The following is a 24,358-nucleotide window of genomic DNA, read 5'->3' on the forward strand; positions in this document are numbered from 1 at the left end:
GATTGGGGGGTGTGGAAGGATGTCAACCATGTGTGAGCCTGCACATTTCCCAGGCATACACAGGCGTCCAGTAGTTGTTTGAACAGCAGTGTCTTTGATATGAATACAACTGCCTTGTGTTCTATAGTCACGGTCTTGGAAGGGACCATAGTAGTCATCACATCCTATGTTTCCCTGTAAAGATGAAACTGAGGGCAGCAAAATGCAATGATTCTTTACTGGTAGGGCTGAGCCTAGATTTCAGGTTAGCGGATTTCCAGACCGCGTCGGATGGGTCACCAGTGCCTTTAAAAATAATCACTGCTGCTTTAATAGCATCAGCACCTGTTGTTTCAGCTTCCGCAAGAGAGAAGCTATTAATTTCTCTTCCATCAAAGCCGAATGTCTGGTCTGTCTGAACCTTGTTTTCTTCTAACTGCAGCTGTCTACACCACTAAGAGACAGGCCTCTCTGCTTGAATCCAATAAATCGCCACGCCCAAATAAAGAAAAAAAGCGACACAAATCATGCAGACAGTGGCCAATCTGTAATGTTTTTCTCAAACTCTCTTCATTCCACCTTGGAGAAGCCTGGAGCACAACAGAGGAAGCCCTAGGAATGTGAACCCTGCCACCAACATCACAGTTCTGCAATCAGGTCATCAGCTTCTGAAGCGGAGAGAGACAGTTAATCTGAGGGGCAACCTCATTGTCTGCAAAATGTAAAATAATTATAACCTATCTTGGGGAAGTTTTGAGAATCAAACCGAATTTTGAATGCCAGAGATCTTCAGTAAGCAAGTTTAGTTCGCTTTTATTATCATTATTGTTGTTATTGTGGTAGAAAGGCCTAGGTTGCTTAAGTTATGTTTCCTGTCGCGCCTCTTCTAGCCTGCAGCCCACTGTGGCGTCCACACGGTTCTCTACCACTCCAGTCCGAAGGTGAAGGGCCCGGGCGTCCCGGGACGTCCAGGGGAGGGAGGGAAGCCCGCGCAGCACGCATGCGCCCCCGAGCAGCCGCCGGCCCCTCATAAGAGCGCAGCGCAGCGGCTCGGCGAGCGGAGTCGGAGCTGGCTTGGTGCCGGGCGTAGCGCGAGTGTGCGGGCGGCTACCGGGCTCCGCTTCTTCTGTAGCCTGGAGGACTGAAACTTCTGAGGGAGGTGTCCATCGGTGCGCACCTCCCGAGGGAGCACTGGCCAGGGAGAGGGAGAGAGGCGGACAGGCCCAGCGCCCGTGGGAGCGAGCGGCAGCCGGAGAGGAGGAGGAGGAGGGGGGAGCTGGCGCGAGCCGCTTGCTTGGACCGCGCGCAGCTGCCGCCAGCCCGACAGGCTCCCGGGACTGCGGCGGCGGCGCGGCGGCCCCTCGCCCGCGTCCTGGACGGCTGCGGGAGCTGGGAGGATTGGCCGCCAGTCCCGCGGCGGGGGGCGTTGGGGCTGCACCCCGGTGGACTGCCGGGGCGACGCGGCCGGAGCCATGCGGACCGAGTTAGGAGCTGAGCAGGCTGAGCGCGGTCGGTTGCTGCACTTGCTGCCGGGAGTCCTGTGCGCTCTGCCCGCCTTCTTGGCCCCTTCTCGCCACCCGAGAGAGGAATAAAAGAAGGGAGACATTCTCTGATTGGTGCGCGGGATCCCGAGACTCAAACCCTGTGGCAGTGCCCTGGCTCCGTGTCCACAGGGGCGTTCTCAGCGGTAATCCGACTGGAGGGATCGTCCCCTCGGGGATGCACGGGGAGGGTCCTCTCAAGGGTGAAGCGTCTAGGGGATTCGGCAAGGCAGCCGCGGAGGCCCTCTGAGTGTGCACTCGACGAGTTCCATCAGAGCCGGCACACTCTCAAGTCTGCCCCTTCCGGACCTGGCTATCCCCCATGGCAGAGGGAGGGGATGGCTTAGGAGCCTCCTGACCCGGCAACCCGGCGTCGTCGGCTTCCGGACGTCAAGGCAGAGGGCAGAAGCCCGCGTGGAAAGCGCCACGGAAGAAACACTCAGTAAAAAGGTCCCGGCTTGAGCACCTCTGGGACCCAGGTCTCTGAGGCCACGATTTACCCCGGAGCCTGGACTGCGCCCTCTGGAGACGCGCCGCCCGCGCCCCGGGGTGCCATGTGGGGCGGACGCCGCCCGTCCGCCTCCTCCTCCGGGATCGCCACTTCACTCCTGCAGCTGCTGCTGGCCGCTCTGCTGGCTGTGGGGGCGCTGGCCAGCGGCGAGTACTGCCACGGCTGGCTGGACGCGCAGGGCGTCTGGCGCATCGGCTTCCAGTGCCCCGAGCGCTTCGACGGTGGCGACGCCACCATCTGCTGCGGCAGCTGCACGTTGCGCTACTGCTGCTCCAGCGCTGAGGCGCGCCTTGACCAGGGCGGCTGCGACAACGACCGCCAGCAGGGCGCCAGCGAGCCTGGCCGGGCGGACAAAGACGGCTCAGACGGCTCGGCAGGTAGGAGGGCAGGCCCAGCGCGAGCAGGGAGGAAGGTTGGCTTCGCCTGGCCCGCATGGACCTGGGGAAAGGAGTTAGGAGCACTGAGGTTTCGGAAAAGTGTCTTGGACCAGGAGGTGGTGCCTGCATTCTGGCCCAGCCATAATTGTGTGCGACGTGGGGCACCAGCTCACCGTCCTGGGTCTCAGTTTCCCCACCTGTCAGCTAAAGAATGGTTTGGCTTGGATTTTCCCAAGAAAACCACATGTCTAAGGTAGGGTGGGCCACAGACAGCTCCTTAATTTTCCAGTCCAAGGAAGAGCTCCATGTGTCCTATCTCCAGAGGCGGTGTAACTTCTACTAAGGGTTCATGTCCTGAGGTACCCGAGGAAACCGTGAGGGCTGGCAGGGGCACTTCTGTGAAGGCTCCTCAGAAGGGAAGGCAGCTCCTCAGGGCTTCCTGAGGGCGAGGCAGTTTACTAGACCCCGCGGGATTCTAACCCTTTCTAATGATGTTTGCTGCACCTCTCCCCCGCTGGGCCTGGGCCTCTCTGGTTTCTGGACAGTTGTCACCATGTGGGGCTTGCTAGGTGTGACATCAGAGCCATGCCCAATGTAGCAGTTTATGGCTTTGATTTTTTAAGTTATATTTTCAAATTACAAAAGCTAGAGTTGGAAAAATAAACAAGTCTGTGCAAGAATTTGATAGGTTCCACTTCCCTCTTCACTAAGCTTGAAGACAGCCTTCCTCCAGGGTCTACATCAATATATGTGTGTTTGGGAGGGAGGATTTACGTCAGTATGGCAGGTAGAGGTCAAATGGCAAGCATGTCACAGAGGGGGCGTCTCCTCTTTTTTCTGCAGCTGGTTGTGTTAAGGACAGGACTATTCACCACACAAGGAGCCCAGGCTTTGAGCTGCCTGAGCTTGGCACTGGGTGGCATCTGTGTCTATGGAGCTGGCTCCTCCTGGTGAGAGGCAGCTCTTTTCAGTGCTGGTGCCTTTGTAGTCAAGCATTTTATCAGCAGGCTACTCCTGTTGTCCCACTGCCTTCAGTCTGAAGGGAGGAGAACTGAGGGTAATTCCAGAAAAGGTGCCATCTTAAAATGCAAGCTCAGCATTGCAGGGTGTGTGGCCGTGGAAAAAGTCTTGAGAAATGAGCCAGAGACAGAACTGCCACTTCCACGTGTCAGCTAAATTGGGCTTGTTAATGGCCTCTAAAAAGTTAGGTTGGCTTTGGACTGATCAGTAGGCAGCAGACTTCTCATGACACCATGTGATGTGCACGGGCGCCTCCTTCACCCTACTTTTAAGTCCTTTTTTCCCCTGAAAATTCTGTTCTCTCACTTCTCTTCTGCAGTCAAGAAGGACAAGATACCTAATTAAGCAGTGCCAAGGGCTTAGAGGAACGCTACATTCTTTACCCCTGGGTAGTTACTTAGGCTTCCAATTAAAAATGCTGGAAAGAGGCAGTTATTTCTCCCCACAATTCTTTATGTGGACTAGGGCTGCTTTCAGTAGTTTTTGCTGTAATGTTTGGGAATTTTTAAACTATTATTTGTTTATCTCTTGATGGCATATTTAGGACTGGTATCCTAATTTAGAGAATGAATTATTTTAGCATGCAGGTGGAAAAGCCTCCATCCAGCGCTGCAGCATGCTGTATTTAGCCTGAAGTTACTGTGTAATTAGAACAGTCCTACTGTCAGAAGGCCAGCTGTGCTGTAAACTGGAGCAAGTGTTTCTACCTGCGAAAGGGACACTGTGTATAAGTAATAGTATTCACTCTGTTCAGCACTGATGATTAAGGAAATCTTTAAATGTCAGCTTTGGTTAAATACTTATAAAGTATGTTTTACTTATAAGGCATTATTTTTCCATGACTTCATGTGCTACTGTATTCTAAAAGCACTGACTCCAGTCAATTGGCTACCTCCGAGCTGTAGAAGAGCTGGCTCCCTCAGAGGTTCTGCCCTGTACCACTGAGTGGGCACAGCTCTGCTAAGACCAGCAAGACCTAGTCCCTGTCCTGATGTGTTTTCCATGAACTAGTTAAGGACATGCTCAGGAACACATCAAAAAGTAGGTTCTCGGTAGCCTCTGGGGGAATCCCATGGAGGTGCTCCCAGGCATTCTGCAGGCCCCTCCTTCCCGATTCTCTGCCTCTATCGGCCGGTGTATCTTATCCAGCTTCTGGAAGCCCAGTGCTGCTATCCCCATGGCTCCTGCAAGAGTTTTTAAAGTAAAATAATGTAAAATTGGAGTTCACTACCAATTTTAGTAAAGTTGTTATTTTTATCTTTTATGGTTTTATTTTTCAGAATAAACCTCACTTGTTAAATATGGTGCCCATTGCTTTTTGCTCTGTAGGCTTTCCCTGTAGTTCCTCACACAGGATCCAGTGTCTGAACTCTAGAGTGACTGTTCCACCTCAGCCCTGCTGGGCCTGCCTCGCGCTTCCCGGCTCACTGTGGGCCTCTCTCCTTCCTGGAACAAATGTCTTGTTGCTCCCAACACTCGTTCTCCTCAGTTCCTTGTTCCATGCTGACCCGCTGCCTAGAATAACTTCCCTGCACGCAAGTCACTTCCTTTTTCCACCATCCACTCACCCATGCTAGGCCCATATCCTCAATCCCTACCAGACTCAGCTAAGCAAGTGCGTGGAGTTTTCCTTACCCTTCTTTGACCTCTGTGTCTTACAGCCTCCTATTGGAAAGAGTCATGGCTAGAGTCTGACCTAAGTTTTTGATTTATTTGCCTCTGGAAATAAAAAATTGCTACAAGAAGATATGGTAAAAGGAGTTTATAAGGAATGCAAATAACTTGCTACAGGGAAAAAAGCCTTTTAAATAATTTCAGCTCATTTCTATACAGATCCTACAAGTATCTGACTTAAGCTGGGGCAGTTCAGTAATTGTAAGGATTTTAGAACAGTCTTAAAATATAAAACACACATTTTTGCTAAGTTGGATATTTGCCTCAATCAGTGCAGTTGGTGAGTCTACCTGTAAATGTTACCAGTTTTGCTTTGGGGGTGCTGCCCCACCATGTCTGGTGGGCCTTCCCACCTTTGCTGAGCACTCAGTAAAGGACAGTACATACTATGGGCTGCTAATGAGCGCACAAATTGGCCAAGCTGGGGTCCTTCAGCCTCGGTGTCACTGCTGCCCGTTTATGTTCTCTGCTGCCAAGCACTGATTTTTACTGCATATTTATAGTGAATCATATGTTATGCTTTTGTCCTCCAGTCCCCATCTACGTGCCATTCCTCATCGTTGGGTCCGTGTTTGTCGCCTTCATCATCTTGGGGTCACTCGTGGCTGCCTGTTGCTGCAGATGTCTCCGGCCTAAGCAGGAGCCCCAGCAGAGCCGGGCCCCAGGGGGGAACCGCTTGATGGAGACCATCCCCATGATCCCCAGCGCCAGCACTTCCCGGGGGTCATCCTCCCGCCAGTCCAGCACAGCTGCCAGCTCCAGCTCCAGCGCCAACTCTGGAGCCCGGGCGCCCCCAACAAGGTCACAGACCAACTGTTGCTTGCCCGAGGGGACCATGAACAATGTGTATGTCAACATGCCCACGAATTTCTCTGTGCTGAACTGTCAGCAAGCCACCCAAATTGTGCCCCATCAAGGGCAGTATCTGCACCCCCCCTATATGGGCTACACGGTACAACACGACTCAGTGCCCATGACTCCCGTGCCACCTTTCATGGACGGCCTGCAGACAGGCTACAGGCAGATTCAGGCCCCTTTCCCTCACACTAACAGTGAACAGAAGATGTACCCAGCTGTGACTGTGTGACTCAAGGTGCCAGCCGGGTTCCATTATGAGACCAAGGACAACAAGGAAGCTGTGGACTTGGCAAGGATTCTCAAAGTGGAGGTCCATGCACGACGCTGGTGTTCACGGCACAATTCTTTCGGATAGCTTCACTTGCCCCAAACTGTGTGAAAGCATCTCTTTCTGAATAGCTTTTCTGGATATGCTTCATCCCAGTGCATGACTGAATTATGGTGGCAAAAGGCGTCACCTGGAGATGCCTGTGTTGTTACTGATGGTTGTATGACATACGCTTGAGCCCTTAAGTGCCCTTGAGGTATAGCTGTCAAAAGAATTTTGTAAACACATAGATTAAGGGTTTTTATTATGTTGTTATTATTATTTCTTTTCTGTTTTTTACTTTACCAGGTCAGAATACCTGTTCTTTCCTTTTTCCCAGGGTAAGTTTTATATAAGCATCCAAGGTTTAGGGGAAGGTGTTAACACTATTGTAAAAGGAAATCCAATTTGAACTCTGTGAGATTAGTCATTGATCTCAGTATGTCACAGGCGTTCTTAATTTCATTGTAAAAAGATATATATATATTGTCTATTTTTGTGCTTTTTGTCTACTTTGTGCTTTTTTTTAACCTTGTGTAGAGATCTTATTACAAAGCAATTTTCTACATTAAAAAGATACTGAAAGAAATTGTATAGTTACCTAACTAATGACATTTCAGAACTCTGGGGTTTTAATCTTGAAGTAAGTGGGTGGTGTAGTAATAAAGCCATTCATCCCTTTCTTGATTGTATCATCTAATTTCCCAACTTTACAGTGACATCTGAGAAGTAATTAGACATTTTTAATGTTGAAATTACAAACTGCCAACCTGCTACTTCTCCCAGTTACGCATGGCTGGGCATTTCTTTCTGTTTAGTTTTCAGACCCCCATGTCCGCATCGGGCCAAATGTAGGTAATTACTGTTCTTATAAATGAAGATTGGCATTTCTGCTCGGATCTGATAAAATATCTTCTTGTTTTCCCTATAACTAGCAGAGAAATGCTTTACACAGTTTGAGTATAGTTTCTCAGCCATAATTGGAGACTTAGGATGAAATTTAAACCACAAATATAATTTACTTTGCAAATCATAAGGCTTTTTATACTCTCGTTATCAAAATGGCTTATTTTTCAGGCAATAGGGACTATTAAATGAAGACAAGCTTTTCAAAGTGATACTGCCTTTCTTTCCCCAGAAAATTGGTTCTTGTGTTTTTCTCTCTTTCAGTCCTCAGCAAGCACTATATTCACTACCAGTGTTCTGAATTATGAAATTCAAGTGAATTTGTATATTGTTTACTTATAGGAAATAAGTTTAAGTGTGTGCAAGTAAATTTTCAACTGCTAGCAAAACCAAGATTTGTATTTAAACCATTATAAGGTTGGTCTTTTACATATTTATGTCAATATCTATATCTCTCTTATCTACTCTACCTATCATCCATCTATTTATCATCTATCTCATGACTGAATAATGTAAAACTATTGTTGGCAATTGGTATCAACAAAGATAATCAAACTTTTTAAATAACCAAAGGCAGGAGAAAATCATTTTACTTATTAATAAATATTTTATAGTATGAATTCCTAGGGGAGTTGTTTTTGTTTTTTCATTTTCATGCTACTTAGTAATTTTAGATGGTCTGTTAAACCTATTCCTAGAATAAAATTGCTCAACATTATAATTACTGCTTTCTAGAACCAAGAGCCTACTTTTAAAAGTAATTAGTATCAGGGAAGTTTATGTGTATACTCCATGAGTTTTTGATACGATTTTACATATTCCATGAAAATGTTTACAGCACAAAAGAGACGTCTTTTGGGATCACATTATCAGGCTACATTGTCTTTAATGGTGGGATTCTGGCTTATCTAAGGACGTAAAATTTCTAGGAGAATGGAGGTGAAAGGGACGTTAGAGATACACCAGCATAGGGATCCTTTTATCAATAAGGAGCCAGAGAGTAAATATTTTAGGCTTTGTTGCCTTCTGGTGTCTAGCAGTTGCTGCACTGTAGACAGAAGCTGCTAGAACCCAATGAGCAGGGCCGGGTCCACCTGATTGATGGACACTGAAATTTGAATTCCATAGTTTTCACATGTCACAAAGTATTCTATTTTTAATTGTTTTTTTCATTTCAAAATGTAAAAGTCATTATAAACTCTAGGGTAGTGTAAAAACAGGCAGTAGTAGGCCTGATTTGCCATCGGGCCACAGTTGGCCAATCCCTGACCTCGTTCCTCCTTCCCTTATGCAAGTGTCTCTCTGCGACATTCTGCACTGCCTTTTTCAAAATATAGGCATGGGGGTGCTTACGTAACAGAGTGCTTGCTTCTCTCATACAAGATTGTCTAACTTTTCCTCTTTTTCTCTGCAGTAATTAAATATCATGATAAAAGCAAAAATGCACTTTAATAAATGACATGAGTTTGTCACTTAGTCCTACTTGGTCTTTCCAAAAATATAACACCATTGGATGCATCCAGAGACCTTTTCAAATTTGGTAAAAACTGGAGTAATTTAGCAGCCAAAGTAAAACATTTCAAATACCTGGTTTATGTATATCTTTCTTACTGTCATGAAGTCAAAACCTACACGGAGTAATTTACACTCAGTAGAAATATTTGAAAATCTTGTGCAAATAAAAAGGAGCAATTATAGGTGGGAAAGCAGTTTTCTACTGCATGTTTTCTTCGGTATGTAAAACTTTTCGTGCTGCTGGTTCATGAGGATTCTAAAGGAATCCTGTATCACTGCGTGTAGGAAAGACAACCGCTTTGATTTTGAGAGAGAAAAAAATTAACCAGATCTTTATGTCCATTTAAGAGCCCAGAAACATATATCTCCTATCATTTCCTATGCAGCTGGAAAAGTTAAAATTTAACAATAATAGCAACATCCAAAGTGGTGAGAAGACCATTAAGACACAAACGTTTGAGTGTAGCATATTAACTTTGTAAAACTCACCTTCCACTTCTGAATACACTCCTAGATGCTTGACAAATGAAATATTAACTCATTAAATTTACTTTGAGCTCATTTTTAAAAAAAGAATTGCAATTTTATTTTATGAATTCCATGGCCAATATTTTCTTGTTTCGTTACAAATTAAGATTTAAGCTTCCTTTGGGCACATTTTCTGAGGAACCCACGAAGGTTAGAATGAAGTTGTCAAGGACAGGCAGGGCAGATGTTCACAAATAACCGGACACAGGGGAAGAGTTTAAATGGTGCTAAAGGTGGGATCAAAAAGTGTTTGGTATAAAAGTTCTCTTTTCAGTTTGGCCCCTACCTGTAACAGCCCTCATGTGTAGTTCCTTTTCTCTCAGAGGCTATGTCTCTGTTTCCTACAAATTTACAATGGTCTTTTGCTCATAGTTTTTGTCTCCCCACATGTATCCCCAGCGGTTCATTGAAGTGATTTAAATTATGAACACACTTGTTTTTAGTTGCTTAAGCTTCCTAAGTGCTTAAAAAGGTTCACTTGTTTCTTTTTCATGGTCTTTAGAATGGAAACTTTTCATTCAAGTAAACTGGTCTTTGTCCAGTCAGCCAGAATGGCAGCATTGAATTGTGTAATGTGTATTTTACTATCCTGTCCAAAGCAGACCTCTGCTCATACGATGCTCATGGGGGAGCTGGTCAGAATCTGGGACGGACAGACAGAAATCAGACCGACTCTGTCAGTCATAAGGATGGAAAGCTAGCAGCTCAGGCATTTGCCAGCCTGACTGGATTTGCTAAGTTCCTGCTAAGGAAATAATGTGTCAGCACCAATGGCTAAGTGAACTTTCTAGGACTTAAAAAAAATATGATTACTTTCCCAGTTTTGCTTATTTCCCTTGCCTCTTAAGGAGGAGAAAAATCAAAGTGTCCGAGGAATCTGTGAAATCTTGAGTGGAGGAATCTCAACGCAGAGTGGGAGGTGGCAGTGGCTTAAAAAAGTCAGGGAGGTTCCCGGGAGCCCAGAAGCAGGTCTGGACCTGGCCACCAGGGAAGGCTCACCCCTTGTGCTCCACTTCTGAGTCCTATTCATTTCTAACAGGACAAGCCTAACTATTACAAGGGGGACTAAATCATGCATGTAAATGAGAACACCATTCCCCATCACTCAAACTTAACCCTCCTTTTCTTCCCCTTGCTTAGATGGCAGCCTCGGGGACATGTCCGTCCTGCACCATCTATCTCTTATTTTAAGAAGCAGAGATCACCATTTTCATTCAACCCATTCATTCTAAAACTCTCATATAGAAAATTTCTTTGCCTCCTAAATTTGTTTTCAATTTAAAACAACAATTGTGATTGATACGAGTGCCTTTGAGGGGTTGAGTAAATGAAATATGACAAAAAGTTGTTAGAAATTATTAAATTTCCCCCCCCCCAAATTACAACCATGCACTAGGTAAATATGTTTTGATGCACTGATTTGCATTTGCTTTTCTTAACTTTCTGTTCTTCTGGATTTACTGACTTATTAGTGAAAAATGGAAAAATAAAGCCCTGGACAGTTACTCCTGTCCAAGATGTTCCATATTTTTTAATATTAATTATAACTTCACAGCACCATGACAGAATCACTGTGAGTTGAAATACAAAGCTTTACGTAGAGAGTTGCCTGGGAGGGTCATTTTGCTTTTCACACTTAAGTTTTCAGAATGCTTAACACATACTCAAAATGGAAGGACCTTGACTCAAATCAAGAATAAGAATTTTAAAATTAATGCTTTTAAAACAACTTTTTAAAGAAAAGATGATAAAAGCGGTACAAAGTTTGTGATGGCAGCTTTAAGACTGATTTTAAACATAAAACTTGTATCTTAATTTCAACTGTCTTGAAGTGTACGTCTTTCCATTTAGAAAAATCATAGGTTACGCAAGACATTATTTACTCAGTAGCTATAACAGCTGTAGAAGACTGATTGCCATCAGCAACATGTATATAAATTACTACATGTGTGTATACATATGTGTGCAGAATGATCACAGGAAAATTTGAAACAGAAATAATTATTACATGAGGCTATCTATTCCAAGACTTTTTTCTCAATTGTTCACTGATTTTTTAAAAAACTGGAGTTTGTTTGCAGTGCTCAGCTCTCCTTGCCTCTTTGCAATTGGTTCTATCAGACTTCCTCTGAAGCTGGACAGACTCAAATTAGAACCCATTTTCACCACTGAAGGTGTGGCCTTCATTGTGCTTTCATGTCTCTGAACCTCAGCGTGCCCTCTGTCAAAGGGCTGGTGTGGGGACAAAGGATATGACATGGCACAGTGCCAGGGGCATCCAATAGGTTTTTATAATACACATGTTATTTAACTTTTCAGACATTTTTAACCTGCCCAATATAGAGAAATACATAATTTATGTTGACAAAATATGTCAAACATATATAGCTCCTTACATCAGAACTAGCTTTGGAGAGCTTCCTTATTTTTGTTTCAGTAATTACCATATTTTGCCATGTATAATGCACACCCACATTTTTGGCCCAAACTTTCAGGAAAAAAACTTTCTTTTTAATTTTTTAATACTTTCAAAAATATTTATTTCTTTTTTAAAAAAATCTTCAAATACATTTGTCTCCATTTACCTGCCACCACTTTCCCCTGCCCCACCACCGCCACCTCCCCCTCTCAATCCTTCCCCACCTTGGCTTCGTCCATGTGTCCTTCACTCCTGGTCCTTGATCTGACCCTTCCCCTTCCCCTATCTGCTACCCTCCTCCCTCCCTCCCTTCCTCCTTCCTGTCCCCCTCAGTTTCTTCTTTCTTTCAGTTTTGGGGGTCATATTTTCCTTGCCTGCTTGCTTTGCTGATTAGGTTCCACTTATAGGTGAGATTATATGGTATTTGTCTTTCACCACCTGGCTTATGTCACTAAGCATAATACTCTCCATCCATGATGTCTTGAAGGGTAGAAGCTATTTCTTTCTTTCTTTCTGCTGCATAGTATTCCATTGTACAAATGTACCATAGTTTTTTGCTCCACCCATTTACCAATGGTTGCTTAGGTTGCTTCCAGCACTTGACTATTGTAAATTGTGCTGCAATGAACATTGGGGAGCATAAGTTCTTTTGAATTGGTGTTTTGGGATTCTTAGGGTATAATCCCAGCAGTGGAATCCCTGGGTCAAAAGGCAGTTCCATTTTTAGATTTTTGAGGAAATTCCAAACTGTTTTCCACAGTGGCTGCACCAGTCTGCATTCCCACCAACAGTGCACCAAGGTTCCCTTTTCTCCACAGTCTCCCCAACACCCGTTGATTGTTGATCTGTTTATGACAGTGGTTCTGACTGGTGTGAGGTGGTATCTCAATGTGGTTTCAATTTGCATTTCTCTGATGGCTGGTGATGCTGAGCATCCTTCCATATGTCTCTGGGCCCTGTGTGTGTCCTCCTTGGAGATGTGCCTGTTCAGGCCCCTTGTCCATTTTTTAATTGGATTGTTTGTCTTCCTGGAGTGGAGTTGTATGAGTTCTTTATATATTTTGGAGATCAAACCCCTGTCTGAGGTATCACTGGCAAATATATTTTCCCGTACAATTGGTTCCCTTTCATTTTGCTGATGTTTTCTTTAGCCACGCAGAAGCTGCTTATTTTGATGAAGTCCCATATGTTTATATTTTCCTTTATGCCCCTTGCTCTAGGGGGCATAGAGGTGAAAATATTACTGTATGGGATATCTGAGAGTTTCCTGCTATGTTCTCCTCTAGGACTTTTATGGTGCTGCGCTGTATACTTAAGTCTTTTATCCATCTTGAGTTTATTTTTGTGTATGATGTAAGTTGGTGGTTGAATTTCAGTTTTTTGCATGTAGCTGTCCAGCTCTCCCAACACCATTTGTTGAACAGGCTATTTTTACTCCATTGTATGCTTCTGCACCCTTTGTTGAATATTAATTGACCATTGAGACATGGGTTTATGTCCAGGCTCTCTATTCTGTTCCATTGATCTATGTGTCTGTTCTTATGCCACTGACAGACTGTTTTGATTACATTGGCCTTGTAATATAGTTTGATGTCAGGTATTGTGATCCTTCCTACTTTGTTTTTCTCTCTCAAAATTGCTGTGGCTATTTGGGGTTGTTTATGGTTCCATATAAATTTTTTAAATGTTTCTCCTATGTCTGTGAAATACGTCATTGGTATTTTAATAGGGATTATGTTGAATCTATAAATTGCTTTGGGTAGTATAGACATTTTGACGATGTTAATTCTTCCAAACCATGAACACAGTATATGCTTCCATTTATTTGTGTCTTCTGTAATTTCTTTCTTCAGTGTTGTATAGTTTTCTGAGTACAGGTATTTTACCTCCTTCTTTAAGTTTATTCCTAGGTACTTTATTTTTCTTGTTGCTATAGCAAATGGGATTTTTTTCCTGATTTCTGCTTCTGATATTTCATTTTTGGTGTACAAAAATGCCTTTGATTTCTGAATATTGACTTTGTATCCTGCTGTTTTGCCAAATTCACTTATTAGGTCAAGCAGTTTTTTTGGTGGAGTCTTTGGGGTTTTCTATGTACACTATCATGTCATCTGAAAACAGTGACTGTTTTACTTCCTCCTTCCCAATTTGGATGCCTTTTATTTCTTTTTCTTGTCTGATCGTTGTGGCTAGGACTTCCAATAATATGTTGACTAGAACTGGGGAAAGCGGACATTTTTGTCTTGTTCCTGATTTTAGTGGGAAAGGTTTTAGTTTTTGCCCATTGAGTATGAGGTTGGCTATAGGCTTTTCATATATGGCCTTTATTATGTTAAGGTATGCCCCCTTTATTCACACTTTGCTGAGTGTTTTTATCATATGGGTGCTCTACCTTATCAAGTGATTTTTCCACATCTATTGATATGATCATGTGGTTTTTGTCTTTCCTTTTTTTATGTGATGTACTGCTTTTATTGATTTGTGAATATTGAACCATCCTTGCATCTCAGGGATGAATCCTGCTTGATCATGATGGATGATCTTTTTAATGTATTGCTGGATGTGGTTTGCCTATATTTTGTGGAGGATTTTAGCATCTATGTTCATGAGTGATATTGGCCTGTAGTTTTCTTTCTTGGTTGTGTCTTTATCTGGTTTTGGGATTAGGATGATGCTGGCCTCATGAAAAGAGTCTGGAAGTCTTCCCTTTTCTTGGATTTTTTGGAATAGTCTGAGAAGGACAGGGGTTAGCTCTTCCTTAAATGTTTTGTAAAATTCTCCTGTGAAACTGCCCAGACCAGGGCTTTTGTGTGCTGGGAGTTTTTTGATGACTGCTTCCATTTCACCAGCTGTTATTGATCTGTTCAGACTTTCTACTTCTTCTTCATTCAGTGCTGGAAGGTTATATTTTTCTAGAAATTTGTCCATTTCACCGAGGTTTTCAAATTTCCTGGCATACAATTGCTCATAGTAATTTCTTACAATCCTTTGTATTTCTGTAGCATCAGTTGTTATTTCTCCTCTTTCATTACTGATATTATTTATTGGGGTACTCTCTCTTTTTTTCTTGATGAGTCTGCTTAAAGGCTTTTTGATTTTGTTTATCTTTTCGAAGAACCAGCTCCTGGATTGGTTGTTCCTTTGAATTGTTCTTTTAGTCCCTTTGTCATTCAGTTCTGCTCTGATCTTGATTATTTCCTTTCTTCTACTCACTCTGGGCTTTGTTTGTTGTTGGTTCTCCAGTTCTTGAAGCTGGAGGGTTAGGTCATTTCTTTGAATATTTCTGTCTTTTTAAGGTAGGCCTGTATTGCTATGAACTTCCCTCTCAGGACTGCCTTTGCTGTGTCCCATAGGTTTTGGACTGTTGTCTGTTCATTTTCATTTGTTTCCAGAAAATTTTTTATTTCTTCTTGGATCAGAGAAATCATTATTAACCTCATTATTGACTCATTCATTGTTTAATAGCATGCTATTCAGTTTCCATGAGTTTGAATGTTTTTGAGTTTTTACCTTGAGGTTGGTTTCTAGTTTCAAGCCCTTGTGGTCCGAGAAAATGCTTGTTATGATTTTGATTTTCCTGAATTTGTTGAGGCTTGTCTTGTGTCCTGTCATGTGGTCTACCTTTGAAAATGTTCCATGTGCATTTGAAAAGAATGTGTATTTTGCTTCTTTGGGATGAGAAGTACTATATATGTCACTTAAGTCCATTTGATCTAATGCATCATTCAGTTCCACAATGTCCTTGTTGATATTTTGTTGGAAGAGCTATCCATTATTGATGGTGGGGTGTTAAAATCCCCCACTATCAGTGTGTTACTGTTATATCTTTTTTGAAGTGCTTAAGATTTTCCTTATATATTCGGGTGCTCCTGTGTTGGGTGCATATAGGTTTACAATTTTATGTTTTCTTGATGGATTCTTCCTTTGAGTATTATAAAGTGTCCTTCTAGATCTCTTTTATGGCCTTTGTTTAGAAATCTATTTTGTCTGATATAAGTATTGCTACCCCTGCTTTTTTTCCCTGTCCATTTGCTTGGAATATTTTTTTTCCATCCCTTTATTTCAGTCTATGTATGTCCTTTATTCCGAGGTGGGTCTCTTGTAGGCAGCATATGTGTGAGTCATGTTTTCTTATCCATTCAGGTATCCTATGTCCTTTGGTTGGGGCATTTAATCTATTTACAATTAAAGTTATTACTGATAGGTACTTATTCATTTTTTCCCTTTGTATCTGTCATCCTCTCTTTCTCACTCTTTTTCTTCATCTTCTTAAAGCAGTCCCTTTAGCACATCTTGCAATGCTGGTTTGGTGGAGGTGTATTCTTTTAGCCTTCTTTTGTCTGGAAAATGCCTTACTTCACCCTCCATTTTAATTTAGAGCCTTGCTGGGTAGTAGTCTTGGCTGCAGACACTTGCTTTTCATGACTTGGAATATTTCTTGCCATTCCCTTCTGGCTTGCAGTGTTTCTGCTGAGAAGTCAGCTGCTAGCTCAGTTGGGGCTCCCTTGTATGTTACTACCTGTTTCTCCCTTGCTGCCGTTAGGATTCTCTGCTTGTCTTTGACATTTGCCATTTTAATTAGGATGTGTTTTGGAGTGGGCCTCATTGGGTTCCTCTTGAATAGGACCCTGTGTGCTTCCTGGATTGCGTGACTTTTTCTCTCCTCCAATTAGGGAAGTTTTCCATCATTACTTTTTCAAACAGGTTCTCTATCCCTTGTTCCTCTTCTCCTTCTGGAATCCATATTATACCAATATTGTTATGTTTCAGGTTTCCTGTATTTCCCTAAGTGTGTCTTCATTCTTTTTGAGTCTTTTTCTCATTTTCTTGCTCTTTCTGGGAGCTTTTTTCTACCTTGTCCTCCAGCTCACTGATTCGACCCTCTGCTTCATTCCTTCTGCTGTGTTCTTCAATCTGGAATGATATTCTTCAATCTGAAATTATATTCTTCATTTCCTCTTACCTCTTTTTGATAATTTCTATATCCATTTTCATGCCGATATAGTTTGCAATAAGTTCCTTACAGTTTCCCTGTAGTTTTTGGTAATTCTCTTTGAGCTCACTGAGCTTACTGAGCTTCCTTAGAACCATTGTTTTGAACTCAATATCTGATAGCTTACTTGCCCCTATTTCATTTAGTTCTCTTTCTGGAGATCCCTCCTTTCCCTTCAATTGGGGGGTGTTTCCTTTTCTTCCCATTATGTGTGAGTCTCTTCTTTTTTGCTTCTGCTTCTTAAATTGATCTGTCTTGATTTCCCGACTTTGTGGTGTGGATTTCTATGGTATGAGACCGCTGTTTTTTTCTTTCTGGAGCTGCCTCTGATGATGTCAGATGTTGACCCTATCTGACCTTAGGCAGCCTGTTCGAGACTTCCAGGAATCTACTGTCTGTGTCTGTCTGTCAGTTGTTAATCTAGTCACTCTGTACTCAGCAGTCAGAGTGGGGTAGAGTCCCTCTTGTGAGCTGGTTATTGCATCCTTTCACTCTGCTGCCGCTCGGGGGAGTGGTCTGCCTGAGCAAAATGGCAGCTTTTGAATGGGGGGGTGAGTCAGCACTGGGACCCCACCATCCACTTTCTCAGTTCTTTCCCCAAAGCCTCCTTCTCCAGTCTCAGCTTAGGCGGCTCTTGCCCACACATCCCCCTCCTCCACTGGAGTCCAGAGTAATTGGCTGCCACTACAGATTTTTGTTTGGCCCTTTAAACGGCTGTTTGCGCCTCCAGCTTCCTGTCTCTGGTGGAGAGCAACCTGCTACTTTTCATAGCTGGCTATTATCTGTGTACTTTTTAGGCTCTGGCGCCTTAAGCTGGAGATCCCCACTTATGGTTCAGACCCTGCTCTTCTCAGGGAGGTCCAATTGGCCGTTTCAATATCTCTCTGGTGCTGCTGCCCGTGGGTACCTAGCCTACCTTCTCAAGCCTCTACCACACTCCCTACCAGTTATGTTGTGCTAAAGCCAATTCCTCTATCTGTCTGAGATTTTAAGGATCTTCTCTCGCTATCGTTCAGTTGTTTTGCAGGTGATTTCTCCATAATTTACTTGTAATTCCAGATTGGTCCCGGGAGGAGGTCAGTGTGACTTCCACTCACTCCTCTGCCATCTTGAAGAGATCTTCATTTTAATTTTTTTTAAATCAAGTATTTGTTTATATATAAAACTGATTATTGTATTCCAGAGTTTTGTTTTGCATACAGATACTGTTATTACTTTCTAGAGTTACATTTTTAATGCATAAGCATAAATAAAACAATTAAAAACATATAAATACAGAATTAGCACTACTTGTATATAATGCACATTCTTATTTTTCCTTCAAAAAATCGGGGAAAAAGTGTGCATTATACATGGCAAAATATGGTAATCAGTTTTACCTGGGTTGGCTTAAATTTCCTGTGTTTTAGGTTTTGCCCCAGAGACATGTACAGGAATAGCCTTCTCTGACCCTTCCATCTATACCACTCTTTGTAATGCCCTAAGTGGCCTCTCTTGTGTCTCCGTACTGTTGCTTTGTAAAGTCACAGGATTCCCTCTTCCCTGTATCTCTACTAGGTTTGGCTATTCCTACTGAGCCTTCCTAGTCTGCCACTTGGCACCTCTCTGAACCAGACTGGGTTACTTTATTTTAATTTTCTACTCACTTATAACCTGCACACAGTAGAACACACAAATCTGAAATGAACAGCTCGATAAGCCATCACCCAAATGAAGAGAAACAATCCTGTTGATAGCTCCCTTCAAAGATATGTGTTTTTCTGATCTCGTCATTATAGATTAGCTTTGCCTGGTTTTGAACTTCACATCAATGGAATCACATAGTATATACTCTTTTGTTTCTGGCTTCTTTCATTTAATGTTATGACTAATGTTGAATGAAGCAGGAGTTTGTTCTTTTTTCATTGCTGTGTAGTATTTCATCATAGGAATGTATCATAATTATTTATCCATTCTGCTGTTGATAGACATTTGAGTTAATTTCAGTTTGGGGCTGTGAGGAATAATGCAGTTGGGAACAGTTTTAAACATGTATTTGGTGAACATAAACACTCAGTTCTCTTGGGTGGAATTCCACGGTTAGAACTGCTATGTCAGGATATATGGGTATTTGCCTCAGTAGATATGGCCATTATCACACCTGTTATTTTTAAGGGAATTGGTATAAGGAATTGGTTAACAGGTGTTAGGAAACCAAAGCAGCAAAAAGGCACACTGAGGCAACACACAGAGAGTAACTGCCTAGAGCAGTTACCACCTCCAGGGCCAAAGAAACAAAGGGAAGAAACATGTTTATTGGGGGAGAGATAACATTAGAATCTAGAAACTTGAAAAAAAAAAAGCCCTGCCATATCCAATGAGAGGGCACCTGCTAACTGGTTTCCTCCCAGGAGATGAAATGAGGCTGATTATGGAAATGCCAAACATTTTTTTTAAGAGCTGGGAACTGATACCAACTGCTGCGGGGGTGAAGCCTGTGACTTTGGTGTCCTGCGGGCTGAGACTCTACTTTGTGCCTGAGTGGCTCTGACGATTTTTTTCATCTCTGGGATGTGTGTGTTGCAAATGTACTAGTCTACTTAACTGCAACTGCGCATCAAGTCAGCAACGGAACCTAACACAATCCCACATCTCACTGCAATGCAAAACTAAAAACTCAGTGCTCCATCAGAGTTGAGTTTGACATTGTTCCCTGGGCCGTTGCATTGGTGGGGACTTTGCAGGCACATTTTAGAAGCCACTTTAGGACATTCCTTAAGGAAAAGCACAGACTTCGGAGGAGGTGAGAGTTAGATCCAAATTCCTCTTCCATTCCTGACAACAGTGTGAAAATTAAGGGAAATTTCTGAGCTTCAGTGGGTCAGAATGGCACTCGGGTTACATGTCCTCACAGGGCAGTGGGGCAATGAAGTGATACAATACAACAGTGCCCGCCACCGCAGCCTGCTCCCAACAGGGTGCTGCTTCTGTAGCCTGGGGCCCTGGTTTATGTAAGTGGGAGGATTTGGGGTTAAATTTTAAACCATCTTTATATTTTTGCCAGGAATATTACATTTTTTTGCATAAATAAAATTAAGCTAATGTTACCAAAATAATCTCGAAAGGTTAGCTGGGTAGCTAGGCAAATGCAACTTAAGAAAGATGATTCATAAAAAAAAGTTGGAGAAATGAATACACAATTATTTTGGGAAAAAACTTGATGCCTTGAAATTAAACAGTACATGTTATTTTGTAAAAAATGTTTTTCAGCCTGCATACTTGTTTTTTATTCAGTATTTTTTCTGAATTTTAAAAAATCTGTTTATTGACATTTTCTTTCCCAAACTAAACTCCAAACTCCCTGAAAGCAGAGACTGTTCTTAATCATAGCAGCACAGTAAAAGTTGAATTAAACTGTCTTGATTATTAGTAGAAAGCTATAGACAATATCCACTTTAAAACAATGCTTTCCTAGTTAGCTGAAAGTTAAATGTGCAAAAGCTAAACAATTAACACACATTATGAGTGGGATTCCCTTTTTCAAAGTAATCATTTGGACACAGGCTTTGACAATATATTTTACATTTGTTTAAAAAAATTTTTTCTTTATAGTTGAACCTACAGTTCACAGGCTTAAGTTAATCTTCTGATTAAAGCTTACTAGTATTACCTGACAAGTCCTTCCTTTGTTTTGTTTTTTAAATCGAATAAATATTTGGCATATAATATTGTGTAAATTTAAGGTGTACGATGTGTTACTTTGATAAATTTACATATTCAGTCATGGAAGGGGGATGTCCTGCCATTTATAACAATGTGCATGGACCTTGTACACATTTGTCTAAATTTATTTCTTTTTTAAAATTTTAAATCATTTTATTTTTTATTTTTCAATTACAGTTAACATATATTGTTATATTAGTTTCAGATATACAACCCAGTGATTATACATTGCATAAGTGATTATCCCAATAAATCTCACACCCATCTGACAACATATGTAGTTATTAGAATATACTATTATTAACTATATTCCCTATGCTGTACTTTACGTTCCCATGACTATTTTGTAACTACCAATTTGTACACTTTAATCCCTTCACCTTTTTCACTCATTCCCCCAACCCCTCTCCCTTCTGGGTACTGTCAAAATGTTCTCTGTATCTATGAATCTGTTTCTGTTCTGCTTGTTTGTTTATTATGTTTTTTTTAACATTCAATTATTAATATATATTTTTGTCATTTTATTGTTTATATATATTTTACATATTTTATTAATTTATTTTTAGAGAGAGGAAGAGAGGGAGAGAAACATTGATGTGAGAAGCATTGTTTGGATGCACTTCAACTGAGGACCATACCTGCAACCCAGGCATGTGTCTTGTCTGGGAATCAAACTAGTGATCTTTCACTTTGTGGGAAGATGCTCAATAAACCGAGCTATGCTGATCAGAGACTTTTTTTTCTTACTTTATTTTTTTAAAGATTTTATTTATATATTTTTAGAAAGAGGGAAAAGGAGAGGAAAAGGGAGGGAGAGAAACATCGATGTAATTAAAAATTTTTTTTTCCCTCTTCTTAAAGAAGGACCTTTAACATTTCATATAATGCTGGTTTGGTGGTGGTGAACTCCTTTAGCTTTTTCTTGTCTGGGAAGCTCTTTATATGTCCTTCCATTCTAAATGATAGCTTTGCTGGGTAGCGTAATCGTGATTAAATATTTCTTGCCAATCCCTCTGGTATGCAAAGTTTCTGTTGAGAAATCAGTGGACAGATTTATGGGGAGTTTTCATATAGGTAACTACTCCTTTTCTCTTCTGCTTTCAAGGTTCTCTCTGTGCATTTAACGTTTGGCATTTTAATTACGATGTGTCTTGGAGTGGGTCTCTTTGGGTTTATCTTGATTGGGACTCTCTGCCTGGACTTGCATGTCTATTTCCTTCACCAAGTTAGGAAAATCATTTTTTGCCATTGTTTTTTCAGATAGGTTTTCAATTTCTTGATCTCTTCTTTCCACACCTCCATAATGTGAATGTTGCTATTCTTGGAGGTGTCCCAGAAGCTCTTTACACTAATACTCATTTTTAAAATGAGTATTCCTTCCTTCCTTCCTTCCTTCCTCCCTCCCTCCCTCCCTCTCTCTCTCTCTTTCTTTTTCTTTCTTTCTTTCTTTTCTTCCTTCCTTCCTTCCTTCCTTCCTTCCTTCCTTCCTTCCTTCCTTCCTTCTTTCCTTTCTTTCTTTCTTTCTTTCTTTCTTTCTTTCTTTCTTTCTTTCTTTCTTTCTTTCTTTCTTTCTTTCTTTCTTTCTTTCTTTCTTTCTTTCTTTCTTTCTTTCTTTCCTTCTTCTGTTGTGACTGGGTGGGGTTCTTTTGTTGTTTTTAAAATTCCAAATTGTTGATTTGATTCTAGGCCTCACCTACTCTACTGTTGATTCTCTGTAAATTATTCTTCATTTCAGTTAGTGTATTCTTTATTTCTGACTGTTGAGGTCCTCACTAAGTTCCTTGAGCATCCTTATAACCAGTGTTTTGAACTCTGCATCTAGTAGATCACTTGTCTCCATTTTGTTTAGTTCTTTTTTTTTTTTTTTTGAGTTTTGTTCTGTTTTTTCATTTGGGTCATGTTTCTTTGTCTTCTCATTTTGGCAGCCCCTCTGTGTTTATTTCCATGTATTAAGTAGAGCTGCTTTGTCTCTCAGGCTTGGTAGTGTGGCTTGATGTGGTAGGTATTACATTTTAAACTATCTTTAAAACCTTACCTGGCCACATTCTCCTGGGATCCTTTTGTTGTCCCCCTGTTTTTATGTTATCCAAAAAAATCCTTAGAAATCAGACTAGAGGAACTAGAAGTAATAGAAATTAGGGAGGAAACAGTGTTGCTCTCTGTTCCTTTCACAATCACTTGGTATAATTTCTCTTTGCTTTCCATTCCCATAGCACTTGCTTATAACATTATGTCACACTGCCTGGTCTTATATTTAGCTATGAACATGTGCATTATATGGCGAGTTCCTTGACAATAGATACCAAGGCTTTTTCATTGTTAAGTGACTCTTCAGCACCTATTATTAAGCCTGCATGCCCTATGCAAATGGTTAATATTTGGGGAGGGAGAAAAAATTTTTGAAAGTCAAGATTTTAAGTTTTCCAAAATGAATTAATAAACAGGATCCTTAGGCCAAGGCAATACTATAATTATTTAAATGTAGAATCAAATATAACTAGGTTTATGTAGTAGACCAGCATGCAGATTATTCTTTGATTACAAAAATTTTCAAATAGCCAGTCAGTTAATAATGCCTGAGATAGAACAGAAACTTTAGTCTTGGTTGCTTTATTCTTGGACCAGTCTTACCGTTCAAGACTGTGAGAATGGTCCATTTGTGAGAATTATATTTGCTGCTTCTGTCTAGATTTTAATCACAGATTGAGTCCAAATATTTAGTCTCACAGAGCTAACAGATGATGACAGAAGTTTGAGATCACCAGAGACATCTTAAAACAATTTCTTTTAATAATAAATTGAAAGGCTAAGAGTGATCTAGAGTAGGTTTTTTCCTAGATTTTATTATTAATATTTTCATTTCTTTTTTTAATCAGTCCATTTTTATAGTAGTTTTAGTATGAAGAAATTTTAAATCTACAGAAGAAAGAAGGCCTTCTGGTCAAGACGGCAGCATGAGTAAACATGGCTCACCTCCTCACACAACCACATCAAAATTACAACTAAACTGTAGAACAATCATCATTCAGAACCACCAGAAATTGAGCTGAATGGAAGTCCTACAACTACAGAATTGAAGAAGAAACCACATTGTGACTGGTAGGACGGTCAGAGACAAGAAATGGGCTGATCCCATACTCACATGTGCAGATTAAGATTGTGAGGGATATCTAAGGAACAAGGGGTCCCAGCCCCACACCAAGCCCCCAAGCCCAGGGTTTTAGTGCCAGGAAGAGAAGTTACCATAACTTCTGGCTGCAAAAACCATGCTCACAGGGATTGAGGCTGTGGAAGACAGAAATGCCTGGAATCCCAGGCAGTTCCTCTTAAAAGGCTTATGCACAGACTTATTCAGACTCACTCCCTTTGAGCATAGGGGCAGCAAATTGGAAGATATTAGAGACGTGGGGAGAAGCGAATTGTCTGGTTTTCAGGGGAGAGCTGCAGGGCAGCTTTCTCCCAGACAGAAGTGCTGGCAGAAGCCACTGTTCCTTTTCTGAGCCCTCCTCCCACAGAGTCACAGAGCTAGTAGGCAGGTGCCATAACTGAGACTCCATCAACCTGCCTCACATTGTTACCCGACCCTGGTGACTCCTAACTTTTGGGGCCACCCAAGCTGTTTCCAGTGGCTTTTCCATGCAAACAGTTTATCTTGGCTCATGCTTCAGATTTTCCTAAACTATTTCAAACAAGCAGCATTTGGCTTCAGTGAGTCCTATATCTCTTGCTAAGTTGCCCCAGGCCTGTCACTAGCAGCAGCCAGACTTGGTTCACAGCTTGGCCTTGCCTGAGTACTTCCCAGCCCAGCACAGGTAGTAGCCATTTGTGGATCTCTTTGTAACTTCTGTTGTGTGACCCCGAATGGAACACAGGCTGTTGCTGACCTTGGATGTGCCAACAGTAATCAAGGCTCAACTAAACAAAAGGTGTACACAGCCCACAGAGTGGGCACACCTCGAGTATCCAGCTTGACTAATAAGGGAGACTGTGCCACTGCACCCTATAGGACACCTATTACATTAGGCCAC

General features: G+C 41.8%; 1 protein-coding gene across 1 annotated transcript; it reads left to right on the plus strand.

The window, feature by feature from the left end:
* Positions 1-1,459: 1,459 nt before the first annotated feature.
* Positions 1,460-6,661, plus strand: SHISA2 (shisa family member 2). Its single transcript, XM_054577066.1, has 2 exons — positions 1,460-2,408; positions 5,636-6,661. Exons 1-2 carry the CDS (start codon positions 2,075-2,077, stop codon positions 6,187-6,189), a joined length of 888 nt encoding a protein of 295 aa, XP_054433041.1. The 5' UTR covers positions 1,460-2,074; the 3' UTR covers positions 6,190-6,661.
* Positions 6,662-24,358: the final 17,697 nt, after the last annotated feature.

The sequence above is a fragment of the Pteronotus mesoamericanus genome, unplaced genomic scaffold (genome assembly GCF_021234165.1).
Source record: "Pteronotus mesoamericanus isolate MK-2021 breed Mesoamerican mustached bat unplaced genomic scaffold, CSHL_Meso_final contig_41, whole genome shotgun sequence".
NCBI lineage: Eukaryota > Metazoa > Chordata > Mammalia > Chiroptera > Mormoopidae > Pteronotus > Pteronotus mesoamericanus.